Source organism: Coregonus clupeaformis, chromosome 1 (genome assembly GCF_020615455.1).
Source record: "Coregonus clupeaformis isolate EN_2021a chromosome 1, ASM2061545v1, whole genome shotgun sequence".
Classification (NCBI taxonomy): domain Eukaryota; kingdom Metazoa; phylum Chordata; class Actinopteri; order Salmoniformes; family Salmonidae; genus Coregonus; species Coregonus clupeaformis.
In genome coordinates, this window is record NC_059192.1 from 45,919,671 (window position 1) to 45,936,812 (window position 17,142).

The 17,142-nt window shown below is 43.3% G+C and overlaps 1 protein-coding gene across 1 annotated transcript; it reads right to left on the bottom strand.

Moving 5' to 3' along the window:
• Positions 1-12,215: 12,215 nt before the first annotated feature.
• LOC121582726 (GTP cyclohydrolase 1-like) lies at positions 12,216-14,938 on the bottom strand. Its single transcript, XM_041898785.1, has 6 exons — positions 14,532-14,938; positions 13,832-13,941; positions 13,548-13,603; positions 13,339-13,370; positions 13,124-13,208; positions 12,216-12,846 (listed from the first exon to the last, which is right to left on the bottom strand). Exons 1-6 carry the CDS (start codon positions 14,830-14,832, stop codon positions 12,717-12,719), a joined length of 714 nt encoding a protein of 237 aa, XP_041754719.1. The 5' UTR covers positions 14,833-14,938; the 3' UTR covers positions 12,216-12,716.
• Positions 14,939-17,142: the final 2,204 nt, after the last annotated feature.

Below are 17,142 nucleotides of genomic sequence, written 5' to 3' on the forward strand. Positions count from 1 at the left end.
TGAGCTACAGGGGACTACAATACCTCGAGACTTCCTTTAATATTAAACAGCGCCGGGAAGATGGCTGCCGTTTTACAGCCCTCTAACCAATTGTACTATTATGTGTGTTTTTCCGCGTTATTTGTAATTTATTTTGTACATAATGTTTCTGCCATCGTCTCTTATAACCAAAAAGAGCTTCTGGATATCAGGACAGCGATTACTCACCTCGCATTGGACGAAGATTTTTTCTTCAACGAGGCGGTCGCGAAGGATATCCTACAGACACCCGACAAGGCCCAGATCCCCGTCATTCGCGTGAGGAAGAGACGGAGATATCGCGGACGCAGATCCGGGTGCCTTGTAAGGATCCGACGGCGAGCGAGTAAACTGCCTCTCCCATCAATCCTACTAGCCAACGTTCAATCTTTTGAGAATAAAATGGACGAGTTAAGATTACGGTTATCCTACCAACGGGACATTAAAAACTGTAATATCTTATGTTTCACGGAGTCGTGGCTGAACGACAACAATGATAACATTCAGCTAGCAGGCTATACGCTACATCGGCAGGACAGAACGTCTGACTCTGGTAAGACAAGGGGCGGCGGTCTGTGTATATTTGTAAACAACAGCTGGTGCACAAAATCAAATACTAAGGAAGTCTCGAGGTTTTGCTCGCCTGAGGTAGAGTATCTTATGATAAGCTGTAGACCACACTATTTACCAAGAGAGTTTTCATCTATATTTTTCATAGCTGTCTATTTACCACCACAAACCAATGCTGGCATTAAGATTGCTCTGAATGAGTTGTACAAGGCCATTAATCAACAGGAAAACGCTCATCCAGATGCAGAGCTCCTAGTGGCCGGGGACTTTAATGCAGGGAAACTTAAATCCGTTCTACCTAATTTCTACCAGCATGTTAAATGTGCAACCAGAGGGAAAAAAACTCTAGACCACCTTTACTCCACACACAGAGACGCATACAAAGCTCTCCCTCGCCCTCCATTTGGCAAATCTGACCATAACTCTATCCTCCTGATTCCTGCTTATAAGCAAAAACTGAAGCAGGAAGCACCAGTGATTCGGTTAATAAAAAGTGGTCAGATGACGCAGATGCTAAGCTACAGGACTGTTTTGCTAGCACAGACTGGAACATGTTCGGGATTCTTCAGACAGCATTGAGGAGTACACCACATCAGTCACTGGCTTCATCAATAAGTGCATCGATGATGTCGTCCCCACAGTGACCGTACGTACAAACCCCAACCAGAAGCCATGGATTACAGGAAACATCCGCACTGAGCTAAAGGGTAGAGCTGCCGCTTTCAAGGAACGGGACTCTAACCCGGACGCTTATAAGAAATCCCGCTATGACCTCCGACGAACCATCAAACAGGCAAAGAGTCAATACAGGTCTAAGATTGAATCATACTACACTGGCTCTGACGCTCGTCGGATGTGGCAGGGCTTGAAAACTATTACAGACTACAAAGGGAAGCACAGCCGCGAGCTGCCCAGTGACACAAGCCTACCAGACGAGCTAAACCACTTCTATGCTCGCCCGAGGCAAGCAACACTGAAGCATGCATGAGAGCACCAGCTGTTCCGGATGACTATGTGATCACGCTCTCCGTAGCCGATGTGAGTAAGACTTTTAAGCAGGTCAACATTCACAAGGCCGCAGGGCCAGACGGATTACCAGGACGTGTACTCCGAGCATGTGCTGACCAACTGGCAAGTGTCTTCACTGACATTTTCAACATGTCCCTGACTGAGTCTGTAATACCAACATGTTTCAAGCAGACCACCATAGTCCCCGTGCCCAAGAACTCTAAGATAACCTGCCTAAATGACTACCGACCCGTAGCACTGACGTCTGTAGCCATGAAGTGCTTTGAAAGACTGGTCATGGCTCACATCAACAGCATAATCCCAGAAACCCTAGACCCACTCCAATTTGCATACCGCCCCAACAGATCCACAGATGATGCAATCTCTATCGCACTCCACACTGCCCTTTCCCACCTGGACAAGAGGAACACCTACGTGAGAATGCTATTCATTGACTACAGCTCAGCATTCAACACCATAGTGCCCTCTAAGCTCATCACTAAGCTAAGGATCCTGGGACTAAACACCTCCCTCTGCAACTGGATCCTGGACTTCCTGACGGGCCGCCCCAGGTGGTAAGGGTAGGTAACAACACATCTGCCACACTGATCCTCAACACGGGGGGCCCCTCAGGGGTGCGTGCTCAGTCCCCTCCTGTACTCTCTGTTCACCCATGACTGCATGGCCAGGCACGACTCCAACACCATCATTAAGTTTGCCGACGACACAACAGTGGTAGGCCTGATCACCGACAACGATGAGACAGCCTATAGGGGAGGAGGTCAGAGATCTGGCCGTGTGGTGCCAGGACAACAACCTCTCCCTCAATGTGACCAAGACAAAGGAGATGATTGTGGACTACAGGAAAAAAAAGAGGACTGAGCACGCCCCCATTCTCATCGACGGGCTGTAGTGGAACAGGTTGAGAGCTTCAAGTTCCTTGGTGTCCACATCACCAACGAACTATCATGGTCCAAACACACCAAGACAGTCGTGAAGAGGGCACGACAAAGCCTATTCCCCCTCAGGAGACTAAAAAGATTTGGCATGGGTCCTCAGATCCTCAAAAATTCTACAGCTGCACCATCGAGAGCATCCTGACTGGTTGCATCACCGCCTGGTATGGCAACTGCTTGGCCTCTGACCGCAAGGCACTACAGAGGGTAGTGCGTACGGCCCAGTACATCACTGGGGCAAAGCTCCCTGCCATTCAGGACCTCTATACCAGGCGGTGTCAGAGGAAGGCCCTCAAAATTGTCAAAGACTCCAGCCACCCTAGTCATAGACTGTTCTCTCTGCTACCGCACGGCAAGCGGTACCGGAGTGCCAAGTCTAGGTCCAAAAGACTTCTCAACAGCTTCTACCCCCAAGCCATAAGACTCCTGAACAGCTAATCATGGCTACCCGGACTATTTGCACTGCCCCCCACCCCATCCTTTTTACGCTGCTGCTACTCTGTTAAGTATTTATGCATAGTCACTTTAACTCTACCCACATGTACATATTACCTCAACTACCTCAACTAGCCGGTGCCCCCGCACATTGACTCTGCAACGGTACCCCCCTGTATATATAGCCTCCCTACTGTCACTTTATTTTACTGTATATATAGCCTCCCTACTGTCACTTTATTTTACTTCTGCTCTTTTTCTCTCAACACTTTTTTTGTTTAAAATAAATGCACTGTTGGTTAAGGGCTGTAAGTAAGCATTTCACTGTAATGTCTGCACCTGTTGTATTCGGCGCATGTGACCAATAAAATTTGATTTGATTTGATTTGATTTACAGAACGTAGCATTTCTATCCCGCCGATGCACGGAAAATCCAGCCAACTGTATATTATCCATGTCGTCGTTCAGCCACGACTCGGTGAAACATAAGATAATACTGTTTTTAATGTCCCGTTGGTAGGATAGTCTCGAACGGGAGCTCATCCAGTTTATTCTCCAGTGATTGCACGTTGTCCAATAGAACGGATGGTAGAGGCGGGTTACCCACTCGCCGACAAATTCTCACAAGGCACCCCAATATCTGCCCCCTGTACCTCCGTCTTTTCTTCATGCGGATGACGGAGATTTGGGCCTGGTCTCGGAGAAACCTTCTCGTCGGACTCATTTATTATTATTATTATTTATTTATTTATTTATGTATTGTCCATTTTGAGGTGAGTAATCGCTGTTCTGATATCCAGAAGCTCTTTTACAGTGGGGAAAAATAGTATTTAGTCAGCCACCAATTGTGCAAGTTCTCCCACTTAAAAAGATGAGAGAGGCCTGTAATTTTCATCATAGGTACACGTCAACTATGACAGACAAAATGAGGAAAAAAAATCCAGAAAATCACATTGTAGGATTTTTTATGAATTTATTTGCAAATTATGGTGGAAAATAAGTATTTGGTCAATAACAAAAGTTTCTCAATACTTTGTTATATACCCTTTGTTGGCAATGACATAGGTCAAACGTTTTCTGTAAGTCTTCACAAGGTTTTCACACACTGTTGCTGGTATTTTGTCCCATTCCTCCATGCAGATCTCCTCTAGAGCAGTGATGTTTTGGGGCTGTCGCTGGGCAACACAGACTTTCAACTCCCTCCAAAGATTTTCTATGGGGTTGAGATCTGGAGACAGGCTAGGCCACTCCAGGACCTTGAAATGCTTCTTACGAAGCCACTCCTTCGTTGCCCGGGCGGTGTGTTTGGGATCATTGTCATGCTGAAAGACCCAGCCACGTTTCATCTTCAATGCCCTTGCTGATGGAAGGAGGTTTTCACTCAAAATCTCACGATACATGGCCCCATTCATTCTTTCCTTTACACGGATCAGTCATCCTGGTCCCTTTGCAGAAAAACAGCCCCAAAGCATGATGTTTCCACACCCATGCTTCACAGTAGGTATGGTGTTCTTTGGGTGCAACTCAGCATTCTTTGTCCTCCAAACACGACGAGTTGAGTTTTTACCAAAAGGTTCTATTTTGGTTTCATCTGACCATATGACATTCTCCCAATCCTCCTCTGGATCATCCAAATGCACTCTAGCAAACTTCAGACGGGCCTGGACATGTACTGGCTTAAGCAGGGGGACACGTCTGGCACTGCAGGATTTGAGTCCCTGGCGGCGTAGTGTGTTACTGATGGTAGGCTTTGTTACTTTGGTCCCAGCTCTCTGCAGGTCATTCACTAGGTCCCCCTGTGTGGTTCTGGGATTTTTGCTCACCGTTCTTGTGATCATTTTGACCCCACGGGGTGAGATCTTGCGTGGAGCCCCAGATCGAGGGAGATTATCAGTGGTCTTGTATGTCTTCCATTTCCTAATAATTGCTCCCACAGTTTATTTCTTCAAACCAAGCTGCTTACCTATTGCAGATTCAGTCTTCCCAGCCTGGTGCAGGTCTACAATTTTGTTTCTGGTGTCCTTTGACAGCTCTTTGGTCTTGGCCATAGTGGAGTTTGGAGTGTGACTGTTTGAGGTTGTGGACAGGTGTCTTTTATACTGATAACAAGTTCAAACAGGTGTCATTAATACAGGTAACGAGTGGAGGACAGTGGAGCCTCTTAAATAAGAAGTTACAGGTCTGTGAGAGCCAGAAATCTTGCTTGTTTGTAGGTGACCAAATACTTATTTTCCACCATAATTTGCAAATAAATTCATTAGAAATCCTACAATGTGATTTTCTGGAATTTTTTTTCTCATTTTGTCTGTCATAGTTGACGTGTACCTATGATGAAAATTACAGGCCTCTCTCATCTTTTTAAGTGGGAGAACTTGCACAATTGGTGGCTGACTAAATACTTTTTCCCCCCACTGTAGGTCATAAGAGATGGTAGCAGCAACATTATGTACAGAATAAGTTACAAACAATGCAAAAAAACACACAAAATAGCACAGTTGGTTAGGAGCCCGTAAAACGGCAGCCATCCCCTCCGGCACCACTGATGAAAGCATAAAACAATTGACAATAAAAGTGTGCCGTCTTTTGTCGATTATACAGTTTGTATCATAAGGGGAGGTCCAAGGCAGGTTGGATTAATTTGCATACAAGGAGGGACCAGTGAATCTGGTCACAATCCGGACACAGTGGGCAGACGAGAACCATTTTATTACAATGTGTAGGCGCAATAAATATCGATCAGATAGTGATTGGATCATCTTCATTGGATGACTACTACCACATGTTAATGCAAGGTTATCCACGGCTTTAGAGACAAACTTCCCTTTCACATCTATAACGCTGGACACTATTGCCCAGTTACTATGGGGCTTCACATCTTCACACCCTCTTGGCTGGTCGGGTCACACTCTTCTTGCAGTCTCCTCCATCCAGCAACAATGTCATCTCTGTCCTGCACATCAACAACTGAACTCATATTAAACATGTGGGATGTCGTACGTGTTTAAAGTGAGTTGTATGTTTTCAAAAAATGTATTTAGTGGTTTATACGCTAGTAAAAAAACATTAGGAATCCTTGCTCTTTCCATGACAGACTGACCAGGTGAATCCAGGTGAAAGCTATGATCCATTATTGATGTCACCTGTTAAATCCACTTAAATCAGTGTAGATTAAGGGGAAGTGACCGTTTTTAAAGAAAGATAGAGAGAGACAATTGAGACATGGATTGTGTATGTGTGCCATTCAGAGTGTGAATGGGTAAGACAAAATATTTAAGTGCCTTTAAACGGGGTATGGTAGTAGGTGCCAGGCGTACCGGTTTGTGTCAAGAACTGCAACGCTGCTGGGTTTTTCACGCTCAACAGTCTCCCATGTGTATCAAGAATGGTCCACCACCCAAAGGACATCCAGCCAACTTGACACAACTGTGGGAAGCATTGGAGTCAACATGGGCCAGCATCCCTGTGGAACGCATTCGACACCTTGTAGAGTCCATGCCCCGACGAATTGAGGCTCTCTTCACTTTTATTCTACAAGGTAGAAAATAGTTTTAAAAAATAAAGAAAAACCCTTGAATTAATCGGTGTGTCCAAACTTTTGACTGGTACTGTACATGTCGGTTGTTTTGCTCTAGGACGCCCACAGGCCTCACAAGACTCATCTGAAGGTCCCCCAGTACCAGTTGAAAAAATTAATGGAAGTACAGTATATATGGAGACTGTTTAGTGCCAAAAATAAGGGGTTAAATACATGTCAAAAAAATAATGAATGTTTCCTGATCTTTCTTATATCTCTCTATGGTCCTCTGTAGCTCAATTGGTAGAGCATGGCGCTTGTAACGCCAGGGTAGTGGGTTCGATCCCCGGGACCACCCATACGTAAAAATGTATGCGCACATGACTGTAAGTCGCTTTGGATAAAAGCGTCTGCTAAATGGCATATTATTATATTAGATATAGGACAGACACTTCAGAACAAACTTCCTTTTGATTTTCTTTTGGGGACTATCTGTTGTTCCACGTAGTGAATCTGTTATTCAATGTGTTTGTATGGGCTAATAGCAGTAAGGCCAAATAACATTCGACACTACTGTTTCTATTAACTGAATGTGGCTAGACCGAGCCTGGTTGACACGACTCTCGTGGTACACGAGGGATTTAGGGGGTCTTGAGCCAGACTAGGCTAGACCGGCTACTCACCCGTAAAAGCAACTTAATTTTACATTTTTACATTTTAGTCATTTAGCAGACATTCTTATCCAGAGCGACTAACAGTTAAGGCATTCATCTTAAGATAGCTAGTTGGGACAATCACATATCACAGGCATAGTAAATATAGTTTTCCTCTATAAAGTAACTACCAGCAAAGTCTGAGCTGGGAGAGGGGGAGTTAAGTGCAAATATTGGTTCAGGAATGATTTGTTTTTGGGGGGGTCGAGCGATTATTTAAGATATTCTTTGAAGGGGTAGGGTTTCAGGTGCTTTCGGAAGATGGGCAGGGACTCTGCTGTCCTAGCTTTAGGGGGAAGCTAGTTCCACCATTTGGGTGCCAGCCTGCCAGGACAGAGAAGGGGCTGGGCTGAGCGGGGTGGGAGGGCCAAGAGACCAAAATTACAGAATGGAGTGCTTGGGTTGGTGTGTAGGGTTTGAGAATAGCCTGAAGGTAGGGAGGGGCAGTTCCTCTTGCTGCTCAGTAGGCAAGCACCATGGTCTTGTAGTGGATGCAAGCTTCGACTGGAAGCCAGTGGAGTGTGCGGCGGAGCGGAGTGACATGGGATAACTTGGGAAGGTTGAAAACCAGGTTGGCTGCAATGTTCTGGATAAGTTGCAGGGGTTTGATGGCGCAAGGGTGGAGCCCAGCCAACAGCGGATTACAGTAGTCCAGATGGGATATGACAAGTTCCTGGATTAGGATCTGTGCCACTTCCTGTGTGAGGTATGGTCGTACTCTATGGATGTGGTAGAGCATGAACCTGCAGGAGTGAGTCACTGCTTTGATGTTTGCAGAGAATGACAGGGTGTTGTCCAGGGTCACACCAAGGTTCTTTGCACTCTGGGAGGGCGACACTGTGGAGTTGTCAACCGTGATGGAGGGGTCTTTGAGCGGGCAGGCCTTTCCCGGGACGAAGAGCAGCTCCGTCTTGTCGAGGTTGAGCTTGAGGTGGTGGGCCGACATCCAAGCTGAGATATCTGCAGTGCGGACAGCCTCCGTGACAGAGAAGAGCAGTCTCGGTTGAGTGACCCGTCTTGAAGCCTGACTGGTTAGGGTCAAGAAGATCATTCTGAGATAACGAGAGAGTTGATCAGAGACAGCACGCTCAAGTGTTTTGGAAAGAAAAGAAAGGTCTATAGTTTTTGATGTCAGATGAGTCAAGTGTTGGTTTCTTGAGGAGGGGAGCGACTCTGACCATTTTGAAGTCAGAGGGGACGCAGCTAGTGGTCAGGGATGAGGAAAGTGAGGAATGAGAGAAGGTCAAATAACTTCTTAAAATTAAGGACATTAATCTGCTTTACAACTGGTCTAGAGCCTAACTGGCATGCACACACAGCGCGTGAGTTTCAAGTTTGAGGAAGATAATTTTCACTATAAAAATGCACCTTTATAATAAAAGCATTACATGCATAATCGCTTTTGTAGTCACCTTTGAGAACGGTGTTTTCCTGCTAATGGAACATTCACGCTTATAGCCTACTGCCGTGTGCACATTGCTGCTCTTATAATGTGAAGAAATAGACAAATAGTGTACCAACATTCTGATCTGTTGCATCAGCCTCATTGCATAAAAAACTTTTTTATTTGGGATCTATCGCATCCCACAAAAGTTGACCAGAATAGAATAGGTAAACTTCTGTACTATGGGGGATAGTAGATTGACATAGGCTAGTACTTTTGCTGTTCGTTAGGCCTACTCATCTTGTTGGCTGACGAAAAGTAAATGTGGACAGTTCTTCCAATATCTTCAATATGCACCTCGGAATTGTACAAGGACACTCGCAGTTGCGTCCCTGATGTGTCTGTGTTCATTTGTGGTCCTCTGTAGCTCAGCTGGTAGAGCACGGCGCTTGTAACGCCAAGGTAGTGGGTTCGATCCCCAGGACCACCAATACACAAAAATGTATGCACGCATGACTGTAAGCCGCTTTGGATAAAAGCGTCTGCTAAATCCCGGCATATTATTATTTGTAGCCTGTGAGAAAGATGGAGAGCCATGTGAGTGAGATGTGCTAAGGAGCACGCAGCGAGTGAGATGTGCTAAGGAGCACGCAGCCAGGAGAAGGGAATTATAATTATTATAGTCAGCCCAAGGGCACAACAGCCACTGGCCACAAAAGGCGTGGATTTTTTTAGGGGGCATTACGGCCACACAGAGGGGATGTTGCCGGGGAAATCTAGGCATTATTAAGTGCTTGTCAAATTGTGAATGAGAGACTGATGTATGTACAGCCTGTGCAAAAAACAAAGCGGATCTCATGCCTTTTTATGCGACTTTTTTGCATCATGCAGCCTTAGAACGTATAAGAATTTGAAACATATAGCCCAACATTTGTATCACAACTAAAGTTACATAAATAACTCTAAATTAAGCATATTGGAGTACCTGTTTCTTTGTTAACCACTCAACACAGAATAGCCGCTTGTGCACACTCCCTCAAATCGTTTGAAGAAAATGTAATTTCTATTTTATTCAGCTATGTTCAAAATTATATAAAAAAATGCCACGGAATTCTAAGCAAATCTATTATTAGTGTAGCCCACAACCATATGGCATAGCCAGATCAGGGCCTAACATAAGGACAACTCAGAGTATGCTATTCTGTTTTTCTGAAATAGACTACATTTTCTTCATATCATGCTTCTTTAGACCTGTCTAAAATAAATAATGGATTTATTGTGAAGGTGTAGGGTATATTACATGTATTTATTTGACTTTTTAAAATGTAGATGTTCTAAAGGTCTGCATCTGTGGCTTGTAGGCTATGTGTGGAAGCCAGGAGATGCTAAATGTGTGTATGTTAATTAATGGTCAATTACTGTGAGACCGGCAGTTATTTGCTGGACAATCACTGGCTGACAAAATGTCATAACTGCCACAGCCCTAGCCGCATCCAATAAAAAAAACAGATCTCTAGCTTAATTTGATTTCCGCGGAGGCGCGGACATCGACCTTAGGGGGTTAACAATCATTCCTGGACCTGACTCCAAAAGAGCGAGCCACTCAAGGACAGTACCAAAAGAGATGATTTGTTGATTCTGTTTCCTAGTGGCAGAGTCTGCACAGTGCTGACTGTTCAATGCCCCATATATTGAGCATTCATTTTGTGGCTAGAATTTTATACAATAGTTTAAATTGAAAAGAACGGATTGATACGTCAATTGTTGTTTTGAATATCAGTTTATAATGTGACGAGAACTGAGTATACGAAGAGGCAGGAATAAACAAGGTCAAGGTTTATTTAATCACGAGAAAGAGAATAACAAGGAGCGCGTAAACAACACAACGCTTAACAATCACACACAACACAATACAGTCCAGGGCTAAATAGGGGTGGTGATGAGGTGCAGGTGCGCTGGAGGTGATTAGGGTGCGTTGGCTTTCCATTCCGGTGTTGTCGAGGTGGTGCGCTCAGACCCGTGGCTCAGTAGACCGGCGAATCAGAGCGCCGGAGGGGAGCAACGGAAGGAGACGTGACACATAAACCTGATGCAATGGTATTTGGACATAAAATCTGTTCCCAACTATCTTGAATTTTACGTGGCAGTTGTCAAACCTCTCAACTTTAAGTGAAACTGATATATGATACTATTTTTACTAGTCATTTTATTAAGTCATGCATGGTTTTTCATTGGTGGCAGACAAACCAATTAATTCCTTTCTCTTTTGGTTAATTGCCTCTTCCATTTTTGCAATGAGTGGGTTACACTTTTGTATTGAGCATACATCTCCATACACCTTTGTTAATTGCTTGTGTGACATCATTTTACCGTCCTTATTTACAAAGCATGATGGGATGTTAATTGCTTAATTAACTAAGGAATCACACCTGTATGGAAGTGCCTTCTTTCAGTATGCAGTACTTTTTATCCCATCATGCTTTGTACTCAAGGATTTCCTTTATTTTGACAGTTACCTGTATCTTATTCAACAAAGAATACCTGTTCATCCAGGTTAATATGTAATACATATAAAAATGCTTTTAATGAATATGAACACACTCCGCACTTATTCAGCTTGTAGAATCCGGGAAATCGAGGCAACTCTTTTCCTAAAGCAAATATCTTAATTACAAAACCAAGAAAGCAACTTTATAGCAGGTTAAATATTTATTTATTTGTAAATGTAATGTTTAATCTCATAAGAATGACAAATCAAAATGTTTAACATTAACTAGAAGGGGAAACTTTTTCCAAACACGACAATTAACCATGAGCATCATCATGCTCGTGATAAAACATTTGGGTTAGAGGCATTTACAGAACATTTCCTTTGTTATTGTTATGCTCCTATATCATTATTACCTTGAGCCATTGCACAACTAGATATTAACACCCCTTACTAGCACAAGAGTTAAGTCCAAACAGAACAAATGTCAATGTTATGAGGGTCATATTTCAGCTTCAAGTTTATAAGAATACCATGTACATAATATACAGCCAAAATACTAGAAAAAATCGAAACAATGTAAGCACTTGTGATACAGTAACAGTAAGGTGTTCCCTCTGAAGGTGTGTACAGCGAGGCCTTTGTCAGCAGCACTTACAGTGGGGAAAAAAAGTATTTAGTCAGCCACCAATTGTGCAAGTTCTCCCACTTAAAAAGATGAGAGAGGCCTGTAATTTTCATCATAGGTACACGTCAACTATGACAGACAAATTGAGAAAAGAAAATCCAGAAAATCACATTGTAGGATTTTTAATGAATTTATTTGCAAATTATGGTGGAAAATAAGTATTTGGTCACCTACAAACAAGCAAGATTTCTGGCTCTCACAGACCTGTAACTTCTTCTTTAAGAGGCTCCTCTGTCCTCCACTCGTTACCTGTATTAATGGCACCTGTTTGAACTTGTTATCAGTATAAAAGACACCTGTCCACAACCTCAAACAGTCACACTCCAAACTCCACTATGGCCAAGACCAAAGTGCTGTCAAAGGACACCAGAAACAAAATTGTAGACCTGCACCAGGCTGGGAAGACTGAATCTGCAATAGGTAAGCAGCTTGGTTTGAAGAAATCAACTGTGGGAGCAATTATTAGGAGAACTTGCACAATTGGTGGCTGACTAAATACTTTTTCCCCCCACTGTAATATGAAACGATCCAAGGACTACACATAACTTATAAAGTTATCAAGGTCCTTAGGGTTTTTAATCCCTGATCATGACTCCCTGATATATCAGTTTTAGCGATTGTCCCAAACTGCAAACACCGCATCTCGCACTCCAGGCACACTAGAGAAAAGCGCTCAAAAGATTTCAAATAGTATTTCAACCCAGGTTTGGTACTTTCACAGATAGTTGGAAAATATTCCTTCAAATGCGGTGCTACCGGCCATGAAGAGTTGCCCCCCCCCTTGCACCCGTATTGGAATGAACTAAGATAACTGCCCCTACCTGACACAGAACATACTTAGCTAAGATCAATGAAAGAATGAAATGCATTGTTTGGCAATAGCTGGAGAGATTGCTGTTTTTGCTTGGAAAGACAGGGTGAGGTAACAATGGCCCAAGTGGGTCAGTTGTTTTTTATCAGAGCCAGGAACTCTTCCCGGGTCTTGGGATCCTCTTGGAAGAGTCCCAGCATGGCGCTTGTCACGGTCTTGCTGTTCATCTTCTGCACACCCCTCATCACCATGCACATATGACTGAAACACACAATACAATGGTCCAAACTCAGTTGTTATAATAAAAACAGATAAATAAACTGGTGCACTCTTAAAAACAACTCTTTGATTAATTGAATGAATTGATCTAACATAGGTGGGCTTAACAACATCCTGTCAGCCATGACATAATACTTGACACAGTTGGTGTAGCATAGGTTTGCATTAGTTCTGCATATAAATATATGGAGCAATACAATGTAGTTCACATGTAATACACATGTACAAGACACATAATACATAGTAAAAAGACACTCACGCTGCCTCAATGACGACTGCTACGCCTGCAGGCTCTAAGGCCTCTGAGATTGCTGTAGCGATCTGCTTGGTCAGGCGTTCCTGCACTGTAGAGGGAACAACAAACAAGGAACAGAGGTTAATACTCTAGATACATTCAAACCCACAGACTCTCTCAGCAAGCTGCTCAGAGATAGTAATACCGAATGATCTGCCAAAAGACCAAAGGATACTTGCCTTGAAGCCTCCTGCTGAAGATTTCAACAATCCTGAAATAAATGAAGCAATAAAAGGGGAAGTTAGTACAGTACCAAGTAACTCAGAATGTGCATGTCTGCGCATGTGTCTGTGTCTGTGTGCATGCGTGCGTGCGCATGTCTGTGTGTGTGTGCGTGCATGTGTGCATATCTTTGTGAATATCATAGCAAATGAATATGATCACTGACCTTGCCAGCTTGCTCAGACCAACCACTTTATTGTTTGGAAGATATCCAATGTGAACCTGTTGTGGTGAAACAAAGTATACAGTAGCAAATTCAATAATCAATAATTTCTGAATTATTGATTTTTTTAACCATTTATCATTGACATTAGCAGAATTTCAACAAAATAATTCAACAAGGGATGTTCTGAGTGTTATATGTATCAAATTATCCAAACTGCTGCTATGTAAGTCCAAATAATACACATGTACGGCTTCGTGGCTTCATTATACTTCATTGGTTTTCACCTTGCCAAAGAAGGGCACGAGATGGTGCTCACAGAGAGAGAACATTTCAATGTCCTTCACGATCACCATCTCGTTGTGGTTCTCGTCAAAAATGGCATTGTTCAGGATGTCTGAGGAAGAAGAGGTAAGAGAGACAAGTGGAACAATTGTTTTACCCAACTCCAGATTGCAGCTTTGTATCCATAATGAGTTTTCGCTACTTGCGATCTCAATTAGCAGAGTGTCATAAGGAAAATCTAAAGTAATGGACCACGCTCATTGCAGCAAATAGAATGTGACCTGATGATGGACCCTATAGAATACAATGAAAACTCAAAATGAATAGCTAGTCAAAATCTGAATTACACTTTTTTGCTTCCAATGATGTATGTGTCTATGGTTGTTTCCAGTAATGTTTAAAATAACAGTGGAGGTCTGATATCTCCAAAGCTAAATGAATTGTACACACATATCAACTTTCACTGTAGCTGTGTTGTCAGTACAGCCTGAGGAATGAGCAAGGCTAAATTAGTTTGAAATAGGCTAGTGTAAATATATAAGACCACACATTAAATGCATAATACAACTGTAAAGAACAGAACATTTTAAGATTGTGATGTTCTAACGACAAGGAGAACAATCTCCCTCATTATCTATCATATCTTTTAGAATAAATTAAACACATTTACAACTATTTATGCAGGACAGTCAATGCTCTCACCATTTACTGTCTCGTGATAACCTTTGGTGAGGAACTGCATTGCTTTGGCCGCGCGTAATGGTGTGCGCAGTAGACCCTCACGTTCCACGTCTTCTCCCAGTTCTCGAAGCACGATGCCGTAGGCTCCTTCAATGGCAGATATCTTGCACACATCCTCTGACTCCTTGTGGGACTTCTCCTCCTTGCCCATCAATTCAGCTTTTTTTGCCTCTATGGATGTTTCACTGAACCCGTTGAGATATTCTGTAACAATTTTTCCATTGCAGACGCCGTTAATCTCTGATGCTTTTTGGTACTCCATTCTAATAAAACTGAAATAACTTGATTCAATGCCCTGTGTATAAAGCCACTGCTTGTTGACTAAGTTGTGGTAAGAGATGACAGTAGACTGTTGTCGTGGCTTGGGTGGTAACTGGAGGACTTATTTATGGGTGCGCCTATAACTGGCATGCCCGTTCCTCCATTCGTTACGGAGTAGGCACATGGCTTCTCAGGAGAAAGTGTGACTTTTTCGTCTGTAACCACCAGACACGATCAGCTTGCTTGCTAGATAACGCGGCACCAATTGAGTAAGGCTTCTTATCATCTACGCTAAAAATCGATTTTAGTGGGACAATAAACCGTTTTGTAACAACTATAACCCAGCACAAGTGTTAGAAAAGTGTGAGACCGCGTGAGTGGAAGTCCCAATAGTCAGGCGTTCAGCTCTGAAATGTGGGATACTGCAAGCTTCACTGTATGACTAGTAAGGTACACTCACTGTAGGCCTATATGGTTCTAAAAGGACATAATAAATATATTATGTACAACAGGAAAGACAGACAGGTGTAAATGCGGAAATAATTAAACAATAATGGACAGTGACTGGCAAGGGAAAGGCAGTTGGGACCAGACCTGGGCCAAATACATGTGTGAAATACTATTTGAACTGGAAAATACAATTGGGACAGAAAATCTAATCAAATCAATGCTTCGTAAACAACAGGTGTAGACTAACAGTGAAATGCTTACTTACGGGTCCTTTTCCAACAATGCAGAGTTAAAGACAAAAACCAAAATAGAAATAGTGACACAAGGAATAAATACACAGTGAATAAAAAATAACAATAATGAGTAAAAATAACATGGCTATATACAGGAAGTATACATCACAGGAGGTTGGTGGCACCTTAATTGGAGAGGATGGGCTCATGGTAATAGCTGGAGCGGAGTTACTGGAATGGTATCAAATACATCAAACACATGATTTGATGCCATTCCATTTGCTCTGTTCCAGCAATTATTATGAACCGTCCTCCCCTCAGCAGCCTCCACTGATATACAGGGAGTACCAGTACTGAGTCAATGTGCAGGGGTACGAGGTAATTGAGGTAGCTACTGTATGTACATATAGGTAGGGGTAAAGTGACTAGGCAACAGGATAAATAGTAGACAGTAACAGCAGCGTATGTGGTGAGTGTGTGTATGGCGTCAGTATGCATGTGTGCGCACGGCATGTTATGTGTGTGTGTATGTTTGTGTTGGGGTGTCAGTGTAAGTATGTGTGAGTGTGTGGGTAGAGTCCAGTGTGTGTGCATAGAGTCAGTGCAGGAGAGTTAGTGCAAAAAAGTGTATGTGTGTGTTGAGGTGTGTATGTGTGTGTTGGGCACAGGAGGCTGCTGAGGGGAGAACGGCTCATAATAAATGGCCGGAACGAACCAAATGGAATGGCATCAAATACATGGAAACCATGTGTTTGATGTATTTGATACCATTCCACTTATTCCGCTCCAGTCATTTCCATGAGCCCGTTCTCCCCAATTAAGATGGCGGCCTCGCGACTAGCTCTTAGGAAACTTTGCAGTATTTAGTTTTGTTGATGTATTATTTTTTACATTATTAGCTCAGAAAGTGTTTTGCATCGTTACATACAGCCGGGAAAACTATTGGATATCAGAGCGGCGGTAACTCACCAGCATTACGACCAGGAATACGACTTTCCCGAAGCAGATCCTTTGTTTGCTCTCCCCTCGGGCAACTGAACTGATTCCAGCGGCTGACCCAAAACATCGCCGGCGAAGGAGAGGCACTCGGAGCGGCCTGCTGGTCCGACTTAGGAGGCGCGCACACCACCCACCACTTCCAAGTATTCTACTCGCTGATGTTCAATCTTTGGTTAACAAAGTTGACGAACTACGGGCAAGGATTTCTTTCCAGAGAGACATCAAGGCCTGTAACATACTCTGTTTCACGGAAACATGGCTCTCTTGGGATATTCTGTTCGGAATCGGTCCAGCCAGATGGGTTCTCAGTTCATCGCGCAGACAGGAATAAATATCTCTCCAGGAAGCAGAAGGGCGGAGGTGTGTGTTTCATGATTAACGACTCATGGTGTAATTGTAGTAACATAGAGGAACTCGAGTCCTTCTGTTCACCCGACCTAGAATATCTCACAACCAAATGCCGACCGTATTATCTCCCAAGATAATTTTCTTCGGTTATAGTCACGGACGTGTATATCCCCCCTCAAGCAGATACCACGACGGCACTCAAAGAACTTCACTGGACCTTATGCAAACTGGAAACCACATATCCTGAGGCTGCATTTATTGTAGACAGGGATTTTAGCAAA

What these genes read in the sequence shown, in the direction of transcription:
- LOC121582726 (XM_041898785.1), bottom strand. Translation starts at nt 14,832, where the DNA reads ATGGAGTACCAAAAAGCATCAGAGATTAACGGCGTCTGCAATGGAAAA. An exon ending in TCGTGCCCTTCTTTGGCAAG is followed by an intron (nt 13,604 to 13,831) that starts GTGAAAACCAAT and finishes TCACCACAACAG; the next exon opens with GTTCACATTGGATATCTTCC. An exon ending in GGTCTGAGCAAGCTGGCAAG is followed by an intron (nt 13,371 to 13,547) that starts GTCAGTGATCAT and finishes CATTTATTTCAG; the next exon opens with GATTGTTGAAATCTTCAGCA.